Raw genomic sequence first — 17,382 nt, forward strand, 5'->3', positions numbered from 1 at the left:
ATTCCCAGGTGATCTCCCCCCAGGGAAAACTGATCCAGGTCCTTTTCCAGCAGCTCAGCTCCCAGAGCAGGGAAAGGCTGATGCCAGCATTCCCCAAAGGAAGGGCTGCAGGGACAAAGGGATGTCACCTCCCTCCCTGGCAGCAGCCACAAGGGCTAAAGCTTCAAATCTCAAAGCTGGGTGACAGCAAAGAACAGGTCTTGGAAAAATCCAGAACCTCCCACGGATTCCTCCTCTGCTGCTTTCCCGGCCTGGACATTCTGATGTCCCCCAAAAAGCCGCTTCTGCACCCAGCTACAGAAACCAGAGAGCTCTGGGAATGGGGACACGGGTGGGGACATCCCCTGTCCCCACCCTGGGGTGCCTTCCCCAGCTCTCCCTTCCACATACAATCCCAAAGCCTTGTCCTCTCCTGCTATTCCCTCCCTGGCCTTGTGCCCCAAATCTCTCCCAAGCTCTAATTAACTCATTAATCAAAGCAGGATGGAAGTGATGAAAAAGTTTTTTAAAGATCAAAACAGGAATAACTCTGTAATGATTAAAAATGATTTAAAATCCCTGAACTGGGGAAATATTGGATCTTTTCGGGTGGGGTTTGCATCCCAAGGCTGGAGGGTCCTCAGTGCATCCCTGCTGGTGCCTCCACCCCAATTCCCCCAGGTTTGGGAAATCCTGAACCTCTCCAAGGGATCTTTGCATCCCAAGGCTGGAGGACTCCGGTGCATCCCTGCTGGTCCTTCCACCCCAGTTCTCCCAGCACCAGCGGGTGCTGCCAACTGGACCTTCTGGATTTAACAGGATCAAGCTCTGCCTCAGAGCCTCAACCCTGCCAAACTGCTCCGATGCCAATTCCCACAGGGATTTATTTGGGAAGGGATGGAGGTGTGCTGGGAATTCTCTTTGGAAGTGGCCTCGCAGCTTTGCTACCTCTTCCTCTGTCCTGGCCAGCTCCGACCTGTCCCGATGCTCCTCCCACAGCCCAGTGACCACCCCCAGGACCCTCCAAGGCACCTCCTCCTCCTCTTCCTCCTCCTCCTCCTCCTCCTCCTGCTGGCCGGCAGAGCCCAGCGCTCACCTGGGCACCAATCGGGGCAGAGCTCACCTGGGCACGGCTCACCTTGGTGGGCGAGGGGACCGGCGGTGCCCCCGGCGAGCCGAGGGAGGGCGTGGGGATGACGGGGGCCACCAGCGGGGTCTGGGCGGGCGTGCCGGGCTCGCTGCTGCTCATCTCCCCGCCGGACGCCGAGGCCGAGCCCGAGGGCCCGGCGGTGCCGCCGGACGCCGATGATGTGGGGGTCCGGGTGGGCTGCAAAACAGCAGCACGGGGTGAGGGGGAGTCAGGGGGGACATCCCAAAGGGATGGTGCTCCCACAGCTCCCACTGTGACACTTCTGGTGACTCCCAGATTCCCATTTCCAGCACTGTCACTGACTGGTGTCACTGTGGGAGCCCCAGGAATTCTGCTCTGGAGGAGCTGGGCTCGGAGAGAATTCATGGATAATCCACTGGGGATTGAGGACTCCACGTGTTTTCCCAGAGAAGCTGTGGCTGCCTCACATCCCTGGAAGTGTCCAAGGCCAGCTTAGAGCACCCTGGGATAATGGGAAGTGTCCCTGCTGTGGCACTGGATGATGTCCAAGGTCCCTCCCAGCCCAAACCATTCCAGGATTCCAGTTCTCAGCTCCAGAAGGTGAGACAGCAAAATCTCAGAGCCCACCAAGAACAGAACCCAATTTTAGGGGAGCAACAAGAAAATCGACAAGGAGTGAGTTCCCAGAGCCCAGTGGGGCCTGGTGCTGCTTCAATAGCGCTTATGAGGCTGTTAATTAATCACTGTCTGAGCCCAGGCAGTGGGAAAAGGGGTGAGGGAAGCACCAGGTGCCCCCCCAGGCTCCCACTGGTCTTTCCTCATGGACCCTGTTTCTGCACCACTCACCTCTTACTGTGTAAATTAAATTTCCTGACTTGATTTTATTTCTGGAAATGGGATTTTTGGTGCCATGAGGGTTCACCAAGTGTGTGGTTTCACCCACAGATACAGCTGAGAAAGAGAAACATTCACCCTCTGCCCTTATTTTCCCCCAAATGGAGGCAAATCTGAGTTAACTCGACTGCAGCAAGTCCAGCACCCCTTGGATAGGCCCAGCCTGCCCTCCTGGGATGATCCCAGCTCTCCCAGGCACAGAAAACAGGGAATCTCTGGGTGGCACCGAGTCCCACGCGCTTTCTTTCAGATACAACTCAAAACAAAGATGTTTGTTGCTCCTGCTGCTTTTGGGGTCACAGATGCCCCACACAGAGCAGGGTTGGATGGGATAGTGGGAAGGAATTCCAGGCTGTGAGGGCAGGGAAGGCCTGGCACAGGGTGCCCAGAGAAGCTGTGGCTGTCACACCCCTGAGGTGTCCAAGGTCAGGATGGATGGGGCTCGGAGCCACCAGGGATAGTGGGAGCTGGAGCTGGATGGGCTTGAGGTCCCTTCCAACCCAACCCATTCCGTGATTCCAGGATCCCAACTCCACCTCCCTGCCCAGGCAGGTGTGAGGCCAAAGGAGCAGGAGGTCCCATGGGACATCCCTGCAGAGACCTCAACAAGAACCATCCAAAGCCAGGGAATGGGGGCATCCCAGAGCCCTGGGGCTGATGGAATCCACCCCTGCCTGGGGCTGGAAGCACCTGCAGAGGATGGAGCCCTCCCTGCAGGAGAGTTCTCCATTTCCAAACTCAATCTTTAAGGATTTCTCTCCCACATTTCCTCCCTTCAAGCCACAAGTCCCTTCCCAAGGTGAATGCTGCTGGCTGGAGCAGCCCCCGAGGGCCAGCTGGGACCACATAGCCCTGCCTGACACCTCAGGCTCCCTCAGATCCCACTCAGATCCCACCTCAGGTCTCTCAGATCCCACTCAGATCCCACCTCAGGCTCTCTCAGATCCCACTGATCTGATCTCTCAGATCCCGCTCAGATCCCACCTGAACTCAGATCCCAAATCCCGGCACAAACTGGGCCAGTCAGGGAGCAGCAACACCCACAGCCTGGGCACTGCCACATGGATTTCACACTGTTCCATCCTGGGAGAGGGTCCCCAAGGATCTGGACCTGCTCCAGAGGAGTCCATCAGAGGAGCTGTGAGCTCCTCTGGGCTCTGCACAATGAGGTGGAAGGACAACGGTGGCGTTGGGAACCAGTGGGGTTGTGTTTGGGTGGGATTGGCCCCCAATGGATCATGTTTGAATTGGCATCCACAAGAATGGCCACATTTGAGTGGGGTTGGCACCCAATGGACCATGTTTGAGTGGGGTTGGCCACCAGTGGATCATGTTTGGGTGGGGCTGGCACCCAATGGATTGTGTTTGAATGGAGCTAGTATCAAATGGATCATGTCTGTTGTGGGATTGGCACCAAATGGATCATGTTTGAGTGGGACTGGCAAAGAATGGATTCCGCTTGTGAGTGGGGTTGGCAACCAATGGATCATGTTTGAGTTGGCATCCAGAAGAATGGCCAAGTTTGAGTGGGGTTGGCAATGAATGGATCATGTTTGTGTGGTGTTGGCAACCAAAAGCGCGCGTCTGGGTGGGGTAAGCAATGAATGGGTTATGTTTGGGTGGTGTTGGCACCCAATAGATCGTGTTTGGGTGGGACTGGGAACCAATGAGTTGTGTTTGAGTGGGGTTGGCACCCAAGAAGTTGTGTTTGAGCAGGGTTAGCAACCAACAGCTCAAGTTTGAATGGGGTTGGCAATGAATGGATCATGTTTGAGTGGGGCTGGCACCCAACAGCCCATGTTTGGGTAGGGTTGGCAATGAATGGATCATGTTTGGGTGGTGCTGGCACCCAACAGATCATGTTTGGGTGGGATTGGGAACCAATGGGTTGTGTTTGAGTGGGGTTGGCACCCAAGAAGTTGTGTTTGAGCAGGGTTAGCAAACAACAGCTCATGTTTGGGGGTTGGCAGTGAATGGATCGTGTCTGAATGGTGTTGGCAACCAATGGATCGTGTTTGGTTGGGGTTGGCACCCAACAGCTCATGTGTGAGTGGAGCTGGTACCTAATGCACCATGTTTGAGATGGTGTTGGCATCCAATGGGTTGTGTTTGAGCGGAGCTGGCACCCAATGGCCCGAGTTTGAGTGGGGTTGGCCATGAATGGATCATGTTCAAGTGGAGCTAGCACCCAATGGTGCATGTTTGAGCGGGGCTGGCACCCAATGGTCCATGTTTGAGATGGTGTTGGCACCCAACGGCCCATGTTTGAGTGGGGCTGGCACCCAATGGATCCTGCTGTTGGCACCCTGTGATCCATGCTTGTGACAGGGTTGACACCCGATGCTTTGAGTGGCGCTGGCACCCCCGGGGCCATTGGTGCCCCCCGCGCTCGGTGCCCCCACCGTGGCTGCTCACCTTGGGTCGGCGGGCGGTGCTCTGGAGGGCAGCGGGAGCGGAAGCAGAGAGGACAGACAGTCACACAGGGACAGAGGAGCAGAGAACAGCCGGCGGCGGCCGGAGCGGCAGAGCAGGGAAAGGAGACAAAAGACAGCACGGCATCGTTAGTGTGCCCGGCATCGTTAGCGTGCCCCGTGGCACCAGGTGCGTGCGGCGTCGTTAGCCTGGGGGCTCATTAACCTGCTCCATGGGCAGAGATCACACGGGATCCCCTGGCACAGCTCCCATGGGACCACGGGAGCAGAGCCCAGAGCCAGCCCTTGCCCCATCCCTGCCCCTCCAGCCAAGTGTGGGGACAGAGCTGGAGACAGAGGGCACATCCTGAACCCCCAGCCCGACCCTACAGATACCCCAGGGCAGATCCACCGTGTATTTCCAAGGAATTTTGGTCTTCAGAGGCAAAGCCTGGTTCAGGTTGGCTGGGCATTCCATGGGCACGGGGGGTTTGACCTTCCAGAGATCCCCAGAGTAGGAGACGGAAAGGATTTAATCTTAAACATGAGTTTTCTCCTCTCCTCATCCCTCTAGTTTTCCAAAAGGCCCAGAGCACCCTGGACCAGCTGCCCCAGAGCCTCCAGGCTCTGCTTTGTTCAACCAAAAATTCCAGGGACACCACAGAGCTGATCCCACACTCCCAACTTTTCCTTTCATGGCTGGAATTAAATCATCCATGATTTTGGGGCAGGACCCCCCCACATCCCTTCCATGCACATGCAGCAGCTCCCAGCAGCTCAGGGAGGGGAGGCCACAGGGCCCAGCCTGGAACAGAGACAAATATGAAATTATTTAGTAGTTTTCCCCTTAAAAACAATCCCTAATGGATGGAAAAGGAGGAGAGACCAGGCTGGTCCTGGGGGGCAGCGGGTGGGCATTGGGAACATCTGTCCAGCTGCAGCCTTGAAGCACTTCCATGCTCTCCCTCATTTCTGATTCCATGACCTAATCCCAGCTGGGAATAAATAGGAGCAGAACAGATGGATAATGGCACTGCCACATGATCCCACATCCAGGATGGGGACATGAGGCACACGGAGCCCATCAGGGACCAGCAGCTCCAGCTGATCTCCAACACGGCCATGTTCCCTCCCGAGGCCTCAGGAACCTCAGAGCTTTATTCCCCTGTTTTCAATATCAACCTGGATGTGTTTGCACTTCCAAACTTCCCATCACCTCTGGCATTGCTTCAGCTAAATCCTGCTCTGCTCACTTCCAGCCTGTTCCCATGTCAATCCCAAGGAAAGACATTCCCATCTTCCACGACATCTCCTGTGTGACCAAATTGGTCAGGAAAATGGAATTGCAGCAGCAAAAGTTCCAGACCCTCAGGTGAAACCCTCAGGATGCTTTTCAGGAGCTCTCCAGCATCTTCCCAAAGTCCAAGTAAGCAACATGGAGCAGCAACAAAAATCTGGGAAACACTTGGGAAATGTCTTCTTCAGGAACTCCACACGTGGGGAGACTCAGGAGTGGGGCAGGGCCACTGACCACCGAGTCCTTGGACATGGGCGAAATGTCACCTGAGACAACCAAGTCCTGTTCTGGGGGACACCAAATCCTTCCCTGGGGGACACTGAGCCTTTTACTGGATGGGGGACACTGATTCCTGTCCCAGGAGACAATGAGCCTTGTTCTGGGGAACACCAAGCCCTGAACTGGGGGCCACTGAGCCTTGTCCTGGGGGACACCAAGCCCTGAACTGGGGGACAATGAGCCTTGTCCTGGGGGACACCAAGCCCTGAACTGGGGGACAATGAGCCTTGTCCTGGGGGACACTGAGCCTTGTCCTGGAAGACACCAAGACCTGAGCTGGAGACACTGAGCCTTTTCCTGGATGTGCAACACTCATCCCTGTCCCACTGATCCCTGTCCCTGAACTGGGGACGCTGAGCCTTGTCCTGGCTGTGGGGTGGGGGACACCAACTCAAACCCTGACTCAAACCACACCAAACCCTAAAAACAGGGAGAAGCCTCCTGGTAACCATCCCTAAAGCCATGTGGAATGACAGGGAAATAATCCTGCTTCGTGCATCCTTTGGAGTTCTGGTCTCCTCCATGTGATGACCACTGAAAGTTGAAGCTCCAAGACCCTCAGGATCTGTGGCAAAGGGATGCTCTGGGATCAGCTCCAGCTGCTCTCTCCATCAGGAATGGGGGATGGCTGGGGTCCCCTCCGTGGTGGCACCATCTGTCCCCAGCCAGTCATCCCTGGGCTCTGGGAGAGTCAGTGACCAGGATGGGACATGGATTTCCCGGTGTCCAGCATCGTGCCAGCACTGGGAACAGAGGCTCCAGCCCCACCTGGACTGTCCTGGATGCAGGATGCTCCAACCCCCCCATTGGGGATGGATGGATGGATGGGGATGGATGTTCCATGGAGGTTCTGGCTCTGCTGTGTAATGCTGCTGCATCAATATTTGATGGAATTACAAAACCTCAGCTCCCAGGGGAGCGTTGGGGGCTCCGAACCGGCGCGCTCCGAGATGGACTCGGCTTCTGGCAGCCGGAACTCTGGAAAATTCCTTCTGGACACCAAGGACTGACTGTGGTGGGGTCAGCATTGCCTGCTGAACGTGGGGTCCTACAAGTCCCTCCTGATTTGGTTCTGCTCCAGGTGTGGGAATCCCGATCCAGGCAGGAGCAGCGAGTGCTGGATGGATGAGCAGGAATGTGTGAATGTCACCTTCCAGCAGGCAGGACAGGAGAGGTGTCACTGGAGCCTTCTCCTGGATTAACTTTCAAGGTTTCGGGTCTGAACTTCACAGACTGCGGCTGCTGCTGTGGAGGATTCCCAGAGTTTCCAGGAGGATTCTGATCGGCAGCAGCTCCTGAGTGGGGTCGGCAGTGCTGGGGGTGATGCCCAGGCACTGACCCAGTGCTGGTCCATGCTGATGCCATCCCACTCCATTCCCAGGAATTTGGCCCCTTGGAGGCACCTCCCCTCTGCTGGAGCTGAGTCTCAGCCCCAGGATGAGCCCCTCAGGGTGTGGTTCCCTGGGATACGGCTGGGAATTCTGCATTTTAAACAAGCAGCACCACCCAGGTCTCACAGGTGTGATTCCACGGGTGAGGAGAGGAGCAACAGGAAAAGCAGGATGGAATCCAGGCTTGGGGCTGAGCTCCAGCAGCCCCCACTCCCCCCTCCAATGGGGCAGAGGGAGAGCAGCATCCGTGAAACTTTCCACGGGGAAGAGGATTAACAGGGACACGTGACGAGGAGCGTTGGTGTCTGAGCTTGGGGAGGTGCAGGGGGAAATCAGGAGCATTTCCTGCCAGGTAGTGGCCTGGCTGGGGTCTATTCCCTGCCATCAGCCTGAAATTCCCAGGATTTCTCTTTAAGCTGAGCAGTGACATCGTGGTTACACTAAAAATAAACATATAGGCCAGTGCCCGCGCTGTCACCTGCAGGAATGGCAGCCTGGCAGGGACTCGGGTACTGCCAGCCTCCGGGAATGCCAAAGGCTGAACCCAACAGCGTGGCTGGCAGGAAAAACGGGATTGTGGGCACACAGCTTCCCCAGGGTGGGCACCGGTGGCACTGGAAGCAGGGATGGCACCGGCAGCAGGAACAGCACTGACACTCTCAGGCTGTGGGGACAGGGACAGCAGCAGGGATGGCACTGGCACCCCTGGAGTGGGGATGGCACCAGCGGCAGGGACAACACAGGCAGCAGGGACAGCACTGACACCCCCAGGCAGAGGGGATGGCACCGGCAGCGGGCACAGGGCCCCGGCAGAGCCGCAGAGCCGCTGCATTGGCCGGCTGACACGGAGAGGGGACTCCGGGAGCTCGGAAGGCAAAGCCAGCCATGAACCGACGCTCACCCACCGCCCCCCTCCTCCCCGAGCCCATCACGCTCCCAATTACAGCCCGGCAGCATCAACGCGGGGAAAACGGGGAAAACCAGCGAGGAGGCGGCTGGGAAGCGGGGCTGCGATGCCGGGGAGGGGGATGCGGGCGCGGACCGTACCTTGCGTGTGGCCGGGGCCTGCCTCATCGTCGCGCAGGGACGGCCGGAGCGGGAGGAGACGGAGCAGCGGGTCAGTCAGCGCGGCTGGACACGGCAAATGGCCGCGGCCGCCACGTCCTGCCCGGGGGCTCGGCGGGGGCTCAGGGGGTGCAGGGCAGCCCCCCCCGGCCGCGGCCGCTCGTCCCCGCTCCGCCGGTGGCTCCAACCACCGCCCCGGCGGCTCATGACATCACCGCGGAGGGGCCGCACCGCCGGGCGCTGCACCGAGCCGGGCGGCGTGCGGATGAGGATGAGGATGGGGATGAGGATGTGATGCTGCGCTCGGGGAGGGGACGGGGCGGGGGGTTCTCAGCGGCTCGGAGCCCCCCCGGGACAGCCCCGCCGGTGTCAGCTCCGCCGTGCTGGCGGCTCCGTGGCTGCGCTCGGTATCTCCGCGGTGCCCGCAGCCAAACCCGCCCCGCGCCGGGAGAATCCCCCGGGAGCGACAGACGGACGGAGCGGAGCCCGGCTGGACAGATGGACGGCGCCGAGCCCGGAGGGATGGACAGATGGACAGAGGGATCATCTTGCCGCGCCACCATCCAGCGCCAGCTCCGCACTCCGGCCGACACGGGCGGATCGAGGGAGCTCAGGGCAGCCCTGCACGGCTGAGGGTGCGGAGAGACCCAAAATCCCTGCCCCAAAATCCCTGCCCCGAAATCCCTGCCCTAAAAATGCCACTCAGGGCGGCATCCAGCACGTCCTGAGCCTCACTGCCCTGCCAGGACCGTTCCCACAATCCCTGCCCGGCATTCCCGTTGTCCCTGCACAAGAACTCTGCTGGGAACCCACAGGACGTCACCAAGCACCATCTCCAAACTCTCCTTGAATCCGTGTCCTGCCCCACGGAGTGCTGGAGAGCAGGAGAGCAGCTCCCTTCACATGCACAGATCTTAAATCCCATCTGTGATATGATTATTACATTATGTAACATGAACCCAGACTCATCCAGCTCCCATTCCAATTGTGTTATTTTCCAAAATTCCCACACTATGAGGGGAGAGGAGCTCAGGATGCCCCAGGCTCACACCCAACCCTCCACACACAGAGGGAATTTTACCTCCAGTGTTTCCAGTCCCTCAGCACAATCCTGCCAATCTCCTGGGAAAAGCATTTAAAGGCCTCTTTGGCATTCCCTGGAGCAGCCCCTCGAGGATGTCATGCTGGGGACATCCTGTGTCCAACTGATCTGTGCTGGCATCTGATTCCTGAAAAACCCCTGGGTCAGGGAATCAGGGGCGGGGGAAGTGTCCAAGGCCAGGCTGGATGGAGTTTGGAACAGCCTGGGATAGTGGGAGGTGTCCTTGGCTGCAGTGAGGGATGGAACTGGATGGGCTTTAAGGTCCCTTCCAATTCAAACCATCCCATAATTCTGGAGCCTCTCTGCTCTGGGGTCAACATTGCTGGAAATGGAGAAGGGAAAAATCCAGGGGATCCTCAGAGTGCCTGGAGGGGCTCCAGGAGAGCTGGAGAGGGACTGGGGACAAGGGGATGGAGGGACAGGAGCCAGGGAATGGCTCCCGCTGGGAAAGGGGAGATTGGGCTGGGATCTTGGCAAGGAATTCCTGGCTGGGAGGGTGGGCAGGGGCTGGGCTGGAATTCCCAGATTTGCTGTGGCTGCCCCTGGATCCCTGAGAGTGTCCAAGGCCAGGCTGGATCCACCTGGGACAGTGGGAGCTGTCCCTGCCCATGGATGGGATGGGATTTAAGGTCTTTTCCAACCCAAAGCATCCCAGGATTCTGGAGCTGTTTTGCTCTGGCAGAGCTGGGAATGTTCCCCTGGAGAAGGGAAAAATCCAGGGAATGCTCAGAGTGCCTGGAGGGGCTCCAGGAGAGCTGGAGAGGGACTGGGGACAAGGCCTGCAGGGACAGGAGCCAGGGAATGGCTCCCACTGGGAAAGGGGAGATTGGGCTGGCATCTTGGCAAGGAATTCCTGGCTGGGCTGGAATTCCCAGATTTGCTGGGGCTGCCCCTGGATCCCTGGCAGTGCCCAGGCCAGGCTGGACATTGGGGTTGGAGCCACCTGGGACAGTGGGAGGTGTCCCTGGATGGGTTTAACGTCCCCTCTAACCCAGCCCATCCCATGATCTGCTCTCCTGCAGCTCCCTCTGGCTGCTGGCAGGCGCTGGGGGCAGGGCAGCATTCCCAAGGGAAAATTTTGGGAGCTGGAATTGCATCTCTTAACAAAGAAACCCCGAGCTCCACCAGCCTGAGCACCACAAACCCCTTCAGGAGCCAGAGCTGACACAGGCCCAGCTTTTGGGATCATCCAAATCCATTCCACCGCTCCAACAGAATCTCCCTCCTGTTCCCACCAGCCCTGGCCCAAAACAGGAACCCCTTTTGAAGCATTTCCAGATGAAATCATCCTGGATCCGTGGCTTTAAGCCCCTGAATGATCCCAGGGTCGTGTCCATTTCTAGAGGAGCCACGTGCAGGCTCACACGGATTTAAGTTTAAGATAATTATGGGTATTAGAGCTGCTCTAATGAACCAGCTCCTCTCCTCACACACAGCTCTGCTCCCTAAATCCAGAATATATCAACTCTTCCCACACAAAGATCCAATAAATGCAGCAGCAGGAAGAAAATGCAATTAACCCCAGGGAAATGGTGTCAGGTGCTTGGGGCTGTCCCTGAAACTCCTCAGGGACGGGTAAGGGAGGTTTTTTATCCTAAATCCATGAGAAGGAGCTGGTGGCACCACCACAGATGGGAGAATTCCTGACTCTTGGGGGGATTGGAGAGGAGATGCCAGGGTTAACTCCAGCCCTTTTCCATGGAGCCATCCGTTTGCAGCACCAGATGCTGCTCAGCTCCTGGGCCCAGAGGGTCACATCAAAATAATCCCCACGGGCTCCCTTGGGGACACACAGAGCTGCCACAGGGGTGTCACCAGGCCTGAGGAACAGCAGTGCCTGGGAAATCAGCCCTGGTTTCACCCTGGCCCTGCCATGGACACGGTTTGGGCAGCTGGGGTGAGGTGGGGTTTTGGAGCTGATGGATTATCCGTTCCTTTAAAGGATTAACAGGGCTTGGGGTGACCCCTCTGTGCTCAACAGAGCAGCTGGGACCTGCTCCGGGCTGGAACGGGCCAGCTGCTCCTGCAGGGAGACCGGGATAGCACGGGATAGTACCGGGATAACACTGGGACAACCACCAGGATAACAATCAGACACTGACCCAGCTGCTCCTGCAGGGAGACCGGGATAGCACGGGATAGTACCGGGATAGCACTGGGACAATGCCAGGATAACAACCAGACACTGACCTGGCCACTCCTGCATGGAGACCGGGATAGTACCGGGATAGCACCGGGATAACAACCAGGATAACAACCGGGATAACAACCGGGATAACAACCAGACACTGACCCAGCTGCTCCTGCATGGAGACTGGGATAGCACCGGGATAGCACTGGGATAGCACCGGGATAGTACCGGGATAGTACCGGGATAGCACTGGGATAACAACCAGGATAACACCGGGATAACAACTGGGATAACAACCAGACACTGACCCAGCTGCTCCTGCATGGAGACTGGGATAGCACCGGGATAACACTGGGATAACACTGGGGTAACAACCAGACACTGACCTGCCCACTCCTGCATGGAGACCGGGATAGCACCGGGATAGCACTGGGACAACAACCAGGATAACAACCAGACACTGACCCAGCTGCTCCTGTATGGAGACCGGGACAACACCGGGATAACACCGGGACAACAACCAGACACTGACCCAGCTGCTCCTGTATGGCGACTGGGATAGCACCAGGATAACAACCAGACACTGACCTGGCCATTCCTGCACAGAGACCAGGATAACACCGGGATAACACCCAGACACTGACCTGGCTGCTCCTGTATAACACCGGGATAACACCAGGTAACACCAGGATAACAATCAGACACTGACCCAGCTGCTCCTGCAGGGAGACTGGGATAGCACCAGGATAGCACCGGGATAGCACCAGGATAACACCCAGACACTGACCTGGCCACTCCTGCATGGGGACCGGGATAACACCGGGATAACACTGGGACAAAACCGGGACAACAACCAGACACTGACCCAGCTGCTCCTGTATGGAGACTGGGATAGCACCAGGATAACATTGGGATAACAACCGGGATAACACTGGGATAACAACCAGACACTGACCTGGCTGCCCCTGTATGGAGACGGGGAAAACACCAGGATAACACTGGGATAACACCGACCGAAATAACCTGGGGACAACATCGGGATAGCACCGGCATAACAACCAGACACTGACCTGGCTGTTCCTGCATGGAGACCAGAATAACACCAGGATAACAACCAGACACTGACCTGGCCACTCCCACATGAAGACCAGGATAACACCAGGATAACACTGGGATAACACCCGGACACTGACCTGGCTGCTCCTGTATAACACTGGGATAACACTGGGTAACACCAGGATAACAACCAGACACTGACTTGGCTGCTCCTGCATGGAGACCGGGATAACACCGGGATAATGCTGGGATAACACTGGGATAACACTGGGATAACACTGGGATAACACCCGGACACTAACCCCACCACTCCTGCATGGAGACTGGGATAACACCAGGATAACAACCAGGCACTGACCTGGCTGCTCCTGTATGGAGACCGGGATAACACTGAGGTAACACCGGGATAACACTGGGATAACACCCGGACACTGACCCCACCACTCCTGCATGGAGACCAGGACAACACCAGGATAACACTGGGACACTGACCTGCACGGACACCAGGATAACACTGGGATAGCACTGGGATAACACCAGGATAACAACCAGACACTGACCTGGCCACTCCCACATGAAGACCAGGATAACACCAGGATAACACTGGGATAACACCCGGACACTGACCTGGCTGCTCCTGTATAACACTGGGATAACACTGGGTAACACCAGGATAACAACCAGACACTGACCTGGCCGCTCCTGCATGGAGACCGGGATAACACCGGGATAACTCTGGGATAACAACTGGACACTGATCTGGCCACTCCTACAGGAGACCAGGATAACACTGAGATAACACTGGGATAACACCTGGACACTGACCCGGCTGCTCCTGCATGGAGACTGGGATAGCACTGGGGTAACAACCAGACACTGACCCAGCTGCTCCTGTATGGAGACTGGGATAGCACCAGGATAACACTGGGATAACAACCGGGATAACACTGGGATAACAACCGGGATAACACTAGGATAACAACCAGACACTGACCTGGCTGCTCCTGCACAGAGACCGGGATAACACCGGGATAACTCTGGGATAACAACTGGACACTGATCTGGCCACTCCTACACGGAGACCAGGATAACACTGAGATAACACTGGGATAACACCTGGACACTGACCGGCTGCTCCTGCATGGAGACTGGGATAGCACTGGGTAACAACCAGACACTGACCCAGCTGCTCCTGTATGGAGACTGGGATAGCACCAGGATAACACTGGGATAACAACCGGGATAACACTGGGATAACAACCGGGATAACACTGGGATAACAACCAGACACTGACCTGGCTGCTCCTGCACAGAGACCGGGATAACACCCGGACACTGACCTGGCTGCTCCTGTATAACACCGGGATAACACCAGGATAACACTGGGATAACACCGGACACTGACCTGGCCACTCCTACATGGAGACCGGGATAACACTGAGATAACACCGGGATAACACCCGCACACTGACCCAGGCACTGACGGGTCACCCTGGGGTAGGATGGGATGGCAGCAGGTGCCCAGCAGAGAGGCCCAGCCCCAGGACACAGCAGGAATCCAGCCCTGGCCCATGGAACGCCACTGGGAGGATGAAAGAACAGGGATGTCACTGCAGAGGGACAAACCTGATCATCCAGGGACAACCCCAGGATCAAACTGGCTGCAGCTGCAGGGGACAGGTGACCTGAGGTGGCAGGGCAGGATTTAACAGCAGGGTCACAGCACCAGCACATGCCACCTGTGGATGTGGCACTTGGGGACACTTGGCAGTGCCAGGGGAGCAGTTGGACTCAGGAGTCTCAGAGGGCTCTTCCAACCTAAATATTCCACAATTCCATGATCCCTGAATGGGTCAGACCCTGGCAGCTCCCAAGTGAGGCAGAGCTTTTGTGGGAGCCTTTCCCTGCATCCCTGGCAGCCCCCTGCTCCCATCACAGCCCTGCCACCTCCGTGTCCCTGGGAGGTGACATCCGTGACCCAGTGCCACCCAGCACTGCAGCAGGAGAAGGGACTGGCCTGTCACCAGCACAGACACCTTGTCATGGGGATGAAGACAGCACAACTGGCTTCATCCCAAAAATGACCTGGGAAAGACCCTTTTCCTGCTCTTTAACAGATTTTGGGGTCCTTCCCAGCCAGCCTGGCCCAGGACAGAGGCCAGCACCTCCTGAGGACAGCGTGGACCTCCTGCCCCAAGAACAAGGACACCCAACACAGTGCCACAGCCAAGGGACAGGACCCCCAGTGTCCTGCAGCCCCTGCTCCGAGCCCTGGGAACAGCACAACCCAAAGGCCACAAAGGCCACAGCCCTCCCAAATCCATGGAAAACAGGGGAGGAGCCCAGCAGGGAGCAGGGCCCATCTGGCAGCAGCTCTGCACATTAAAGTCTATAGATTAAAGTCTATATTTGACACACAGGAGCCGCCCTAATCTCCGCAACGAGGATTTACCCGCTAATTACTCTCATTACCCAGGTCCCCCCTCCACAGATGGCACATCCCTGTGTGGGGGCAGGAGCTGCCTGAGGGGCAGGGTGGGGGCTCTCAGGGCCATGAAGGGCTGAAAAGGTTAAATTGTGAGGGGACAGCAGGGCCTGGCATGGGGCTGGCCCACAATGGGGACATCCCTGTGTGAGGTGTGTCTGTACAGCCAGGACAAGGGGCAGGACAGTGACAGATCCAGATCCCCAGGACAGGGACAGTCACAGATCCATGATCCTCAGGACAGTGACAGATCCAGATCCCCAGGACAGTGACAGTCACAGCCCCATGATTGCCAGGACAGTGACAAGTCCAGATCCCCAGGACAGTGACAGTCACAGCCCCAAATCCCCAGGACAGTGACAGTCACAGATCCCCAGGACAGTGACAGTCACAGCCCCAGATCCCCAGGGTAGTGACAGATCCATGATCCTCAGAACAATGACTGTCACACCCCCATGATCCCCAGGACAGTGACAGTCCCAGCCCCAGATCCCCAGGGTAGTGACAGTCACAGATCCCCAGGACAGTGACAGTCACAGCCCCATATCCCCAGGACAGTGACAGTGACAGTCACAGATCCCCAGGACAGTGACAGTCACAGCCCCAGATCCCCAGGACAGTGACAGTGACAGTCACAGATCCCCAGGACAGTGACAGTCACAGACCCTCAGGACAGTGACAGTGACAGTCACAGCCCCAGATCCTCAGGACAGTGACAGTCACAGACCCTCAGGACAGTGACAGTCACAGATCTCCAGGACAGTGACTGTCACAGATCCCCAGGACAGTGACAGTCACAGCCCCAGATCCCCAGGACAGTGACAGTGACAGTCACAGATCCCCAGGACAGTGACAGTCACAGCCCCAGATCCTCAGGACAGTGACAGTCACAGACCCTCAGGACAGTGACAGTCACAGATCCCCAGGACAGTGACAGTCACAGCCCCATATCCCCAGGACAGTGACAGTGACAGTCACAGATCCCCAGGACAGTGACAGTCACAGCCCCAGACCCTCAGGACAGTGACAGTCACAGATCTCCAGGACAGTGACAGTCACAGCCCCATGACTGCCAGGACAGTGACAGTCACAGATCCCCAGGACAGTGACAGTCACAGATCCAGATCCCCAGGGTAGTGACAGTCACAGATCCCCAGGACAGTGACAGTCACAGACCCTCAGGACAGTGACAATCCAGATCCCCAGGGTAGTGACAGTCACAGATCCCCAGGACAGTGACAGTCACAGACCCTCAGGACAGTGACAGTCACAGATCTCCAGGACAGTGACAGTCACAGATCCCCAGGACAGTGGCAGTCACAGATCCCCAGGACAGTGACAGTCACAGATCCCCAGGACAGTGACAGTGACAGTCACAGATCCCCAGGACAGTGGCAGTCACAGATCCCCAGGACAGTGACAGTCACAGATCCCCAGGACAGTGACAGTGACAGTCACAGATCCCCAGGACAGTGGCAGTCACAGATCCCCAGGACAGTGACAGTCACAGCCCCTGATCCTAATCCCAGCCTCAGCTCTGAGCAGACACTGGGGACACAGCGGGGACACGGAGCAGCTGCAAACCCACCCGAACAAGGACAGGGAAGGCAGAACCCAACATTCCAAACAGGAATTCCATCCCAGCAGAGCCCCTTGGAGCCGGCAGGACCACGACGAGGGATCCACACGGCCCCTGAAGCCTCAGGGACATGCAGACACCTGGATGTGGAGGACACAAGGAGGGGACACTTGGGGACAGGTGCTCCCAGGGTCTCTCCCCACAGGCTCTCAGCAGATTCCACATTGCTCCTCTCCTCGGGACTTCCCATGGACAAACAGAGCTCTTGGGATCATTTTTCCACCCAAAAATCACCACAGAAGCAGCTGGAAAGCAAATCTGGACCAAAGGGTGCACAGGTAACACCTCCCTCCCCTCTCCCATATCTTCAGTGCCCACCTTGGCTTTTCTCTTGGCAAAATTCCCAAGAGGGGGGAAAAAAGAAATCCCCAAATTTCCTGCAGGGAATGATGATTTGGTGTCCCTGCCCGTGGTGTGGAATGAGATGGGCTTTAATGTCCATCCCAACCCAAACCATTCTGGGATTCTTTGCCAAGACCTTTGGAGTTTCAGCTCATCCTTGCACGAAAGATTTTTGCCTTCAGTGATTGTCACAAACCAGG

At 57.1% G+C, this 17,382-nt stretch overlaps 1 protein-coding gene across 8 annotated transcripts in view; it reads right to left on the reverse strand.

Annotated features, from left to right (window-relative positions):
• DCTN1 (dynactin subunit 1) overlaps window positions 1-17,382 on the reverse strand; it is a 71,142-nt gene that overhangs the window by 20,158 nt on the left and 33,602 nt on the right. For 3 of the 8 annotated variants that reach the window (XM_030948453.1, XM_030948449.1, XM_030948450.1), the window contains exons 6-8: window positions 8,410-8,427; window positions 4,400-4,420; window positions 1,118-1,306 (exon numbers count right to left, since the gene is read on the reverse strand). In XM_030948453.1, the coding sequence (XP_030804313.1) occupies window positions 1,118-1,306; window positions 4,400-4,420; window positions 8,410-8,427 (228 nt within the window). Of the gene's footprint in view, window positions 1-1,117; window positions 1,307-4,399; window positions 4,421-8,409; window positions 8,841-17,382 lie in introns of those variants that run through there. The other 5 variants (XM_030948452.1, XM_030948451.1, XM_030948454.1 and 2 more) reach the window with 3 other exon arrangements.

Source organism: Camarhynchus parvulus, chromosome 4, assembly GCF_901933205.1.
Source record: "Camarhynchus parvulus chromosome 4, STF_HiC, whole genome shotgun sequence".
Taxonomy (NCBI): Eukaryota; Metazoa; Chordata; class Aves; order Passeriformes; family Thraupidae; genus Camarhynchus; species Camarhynchus parvulus.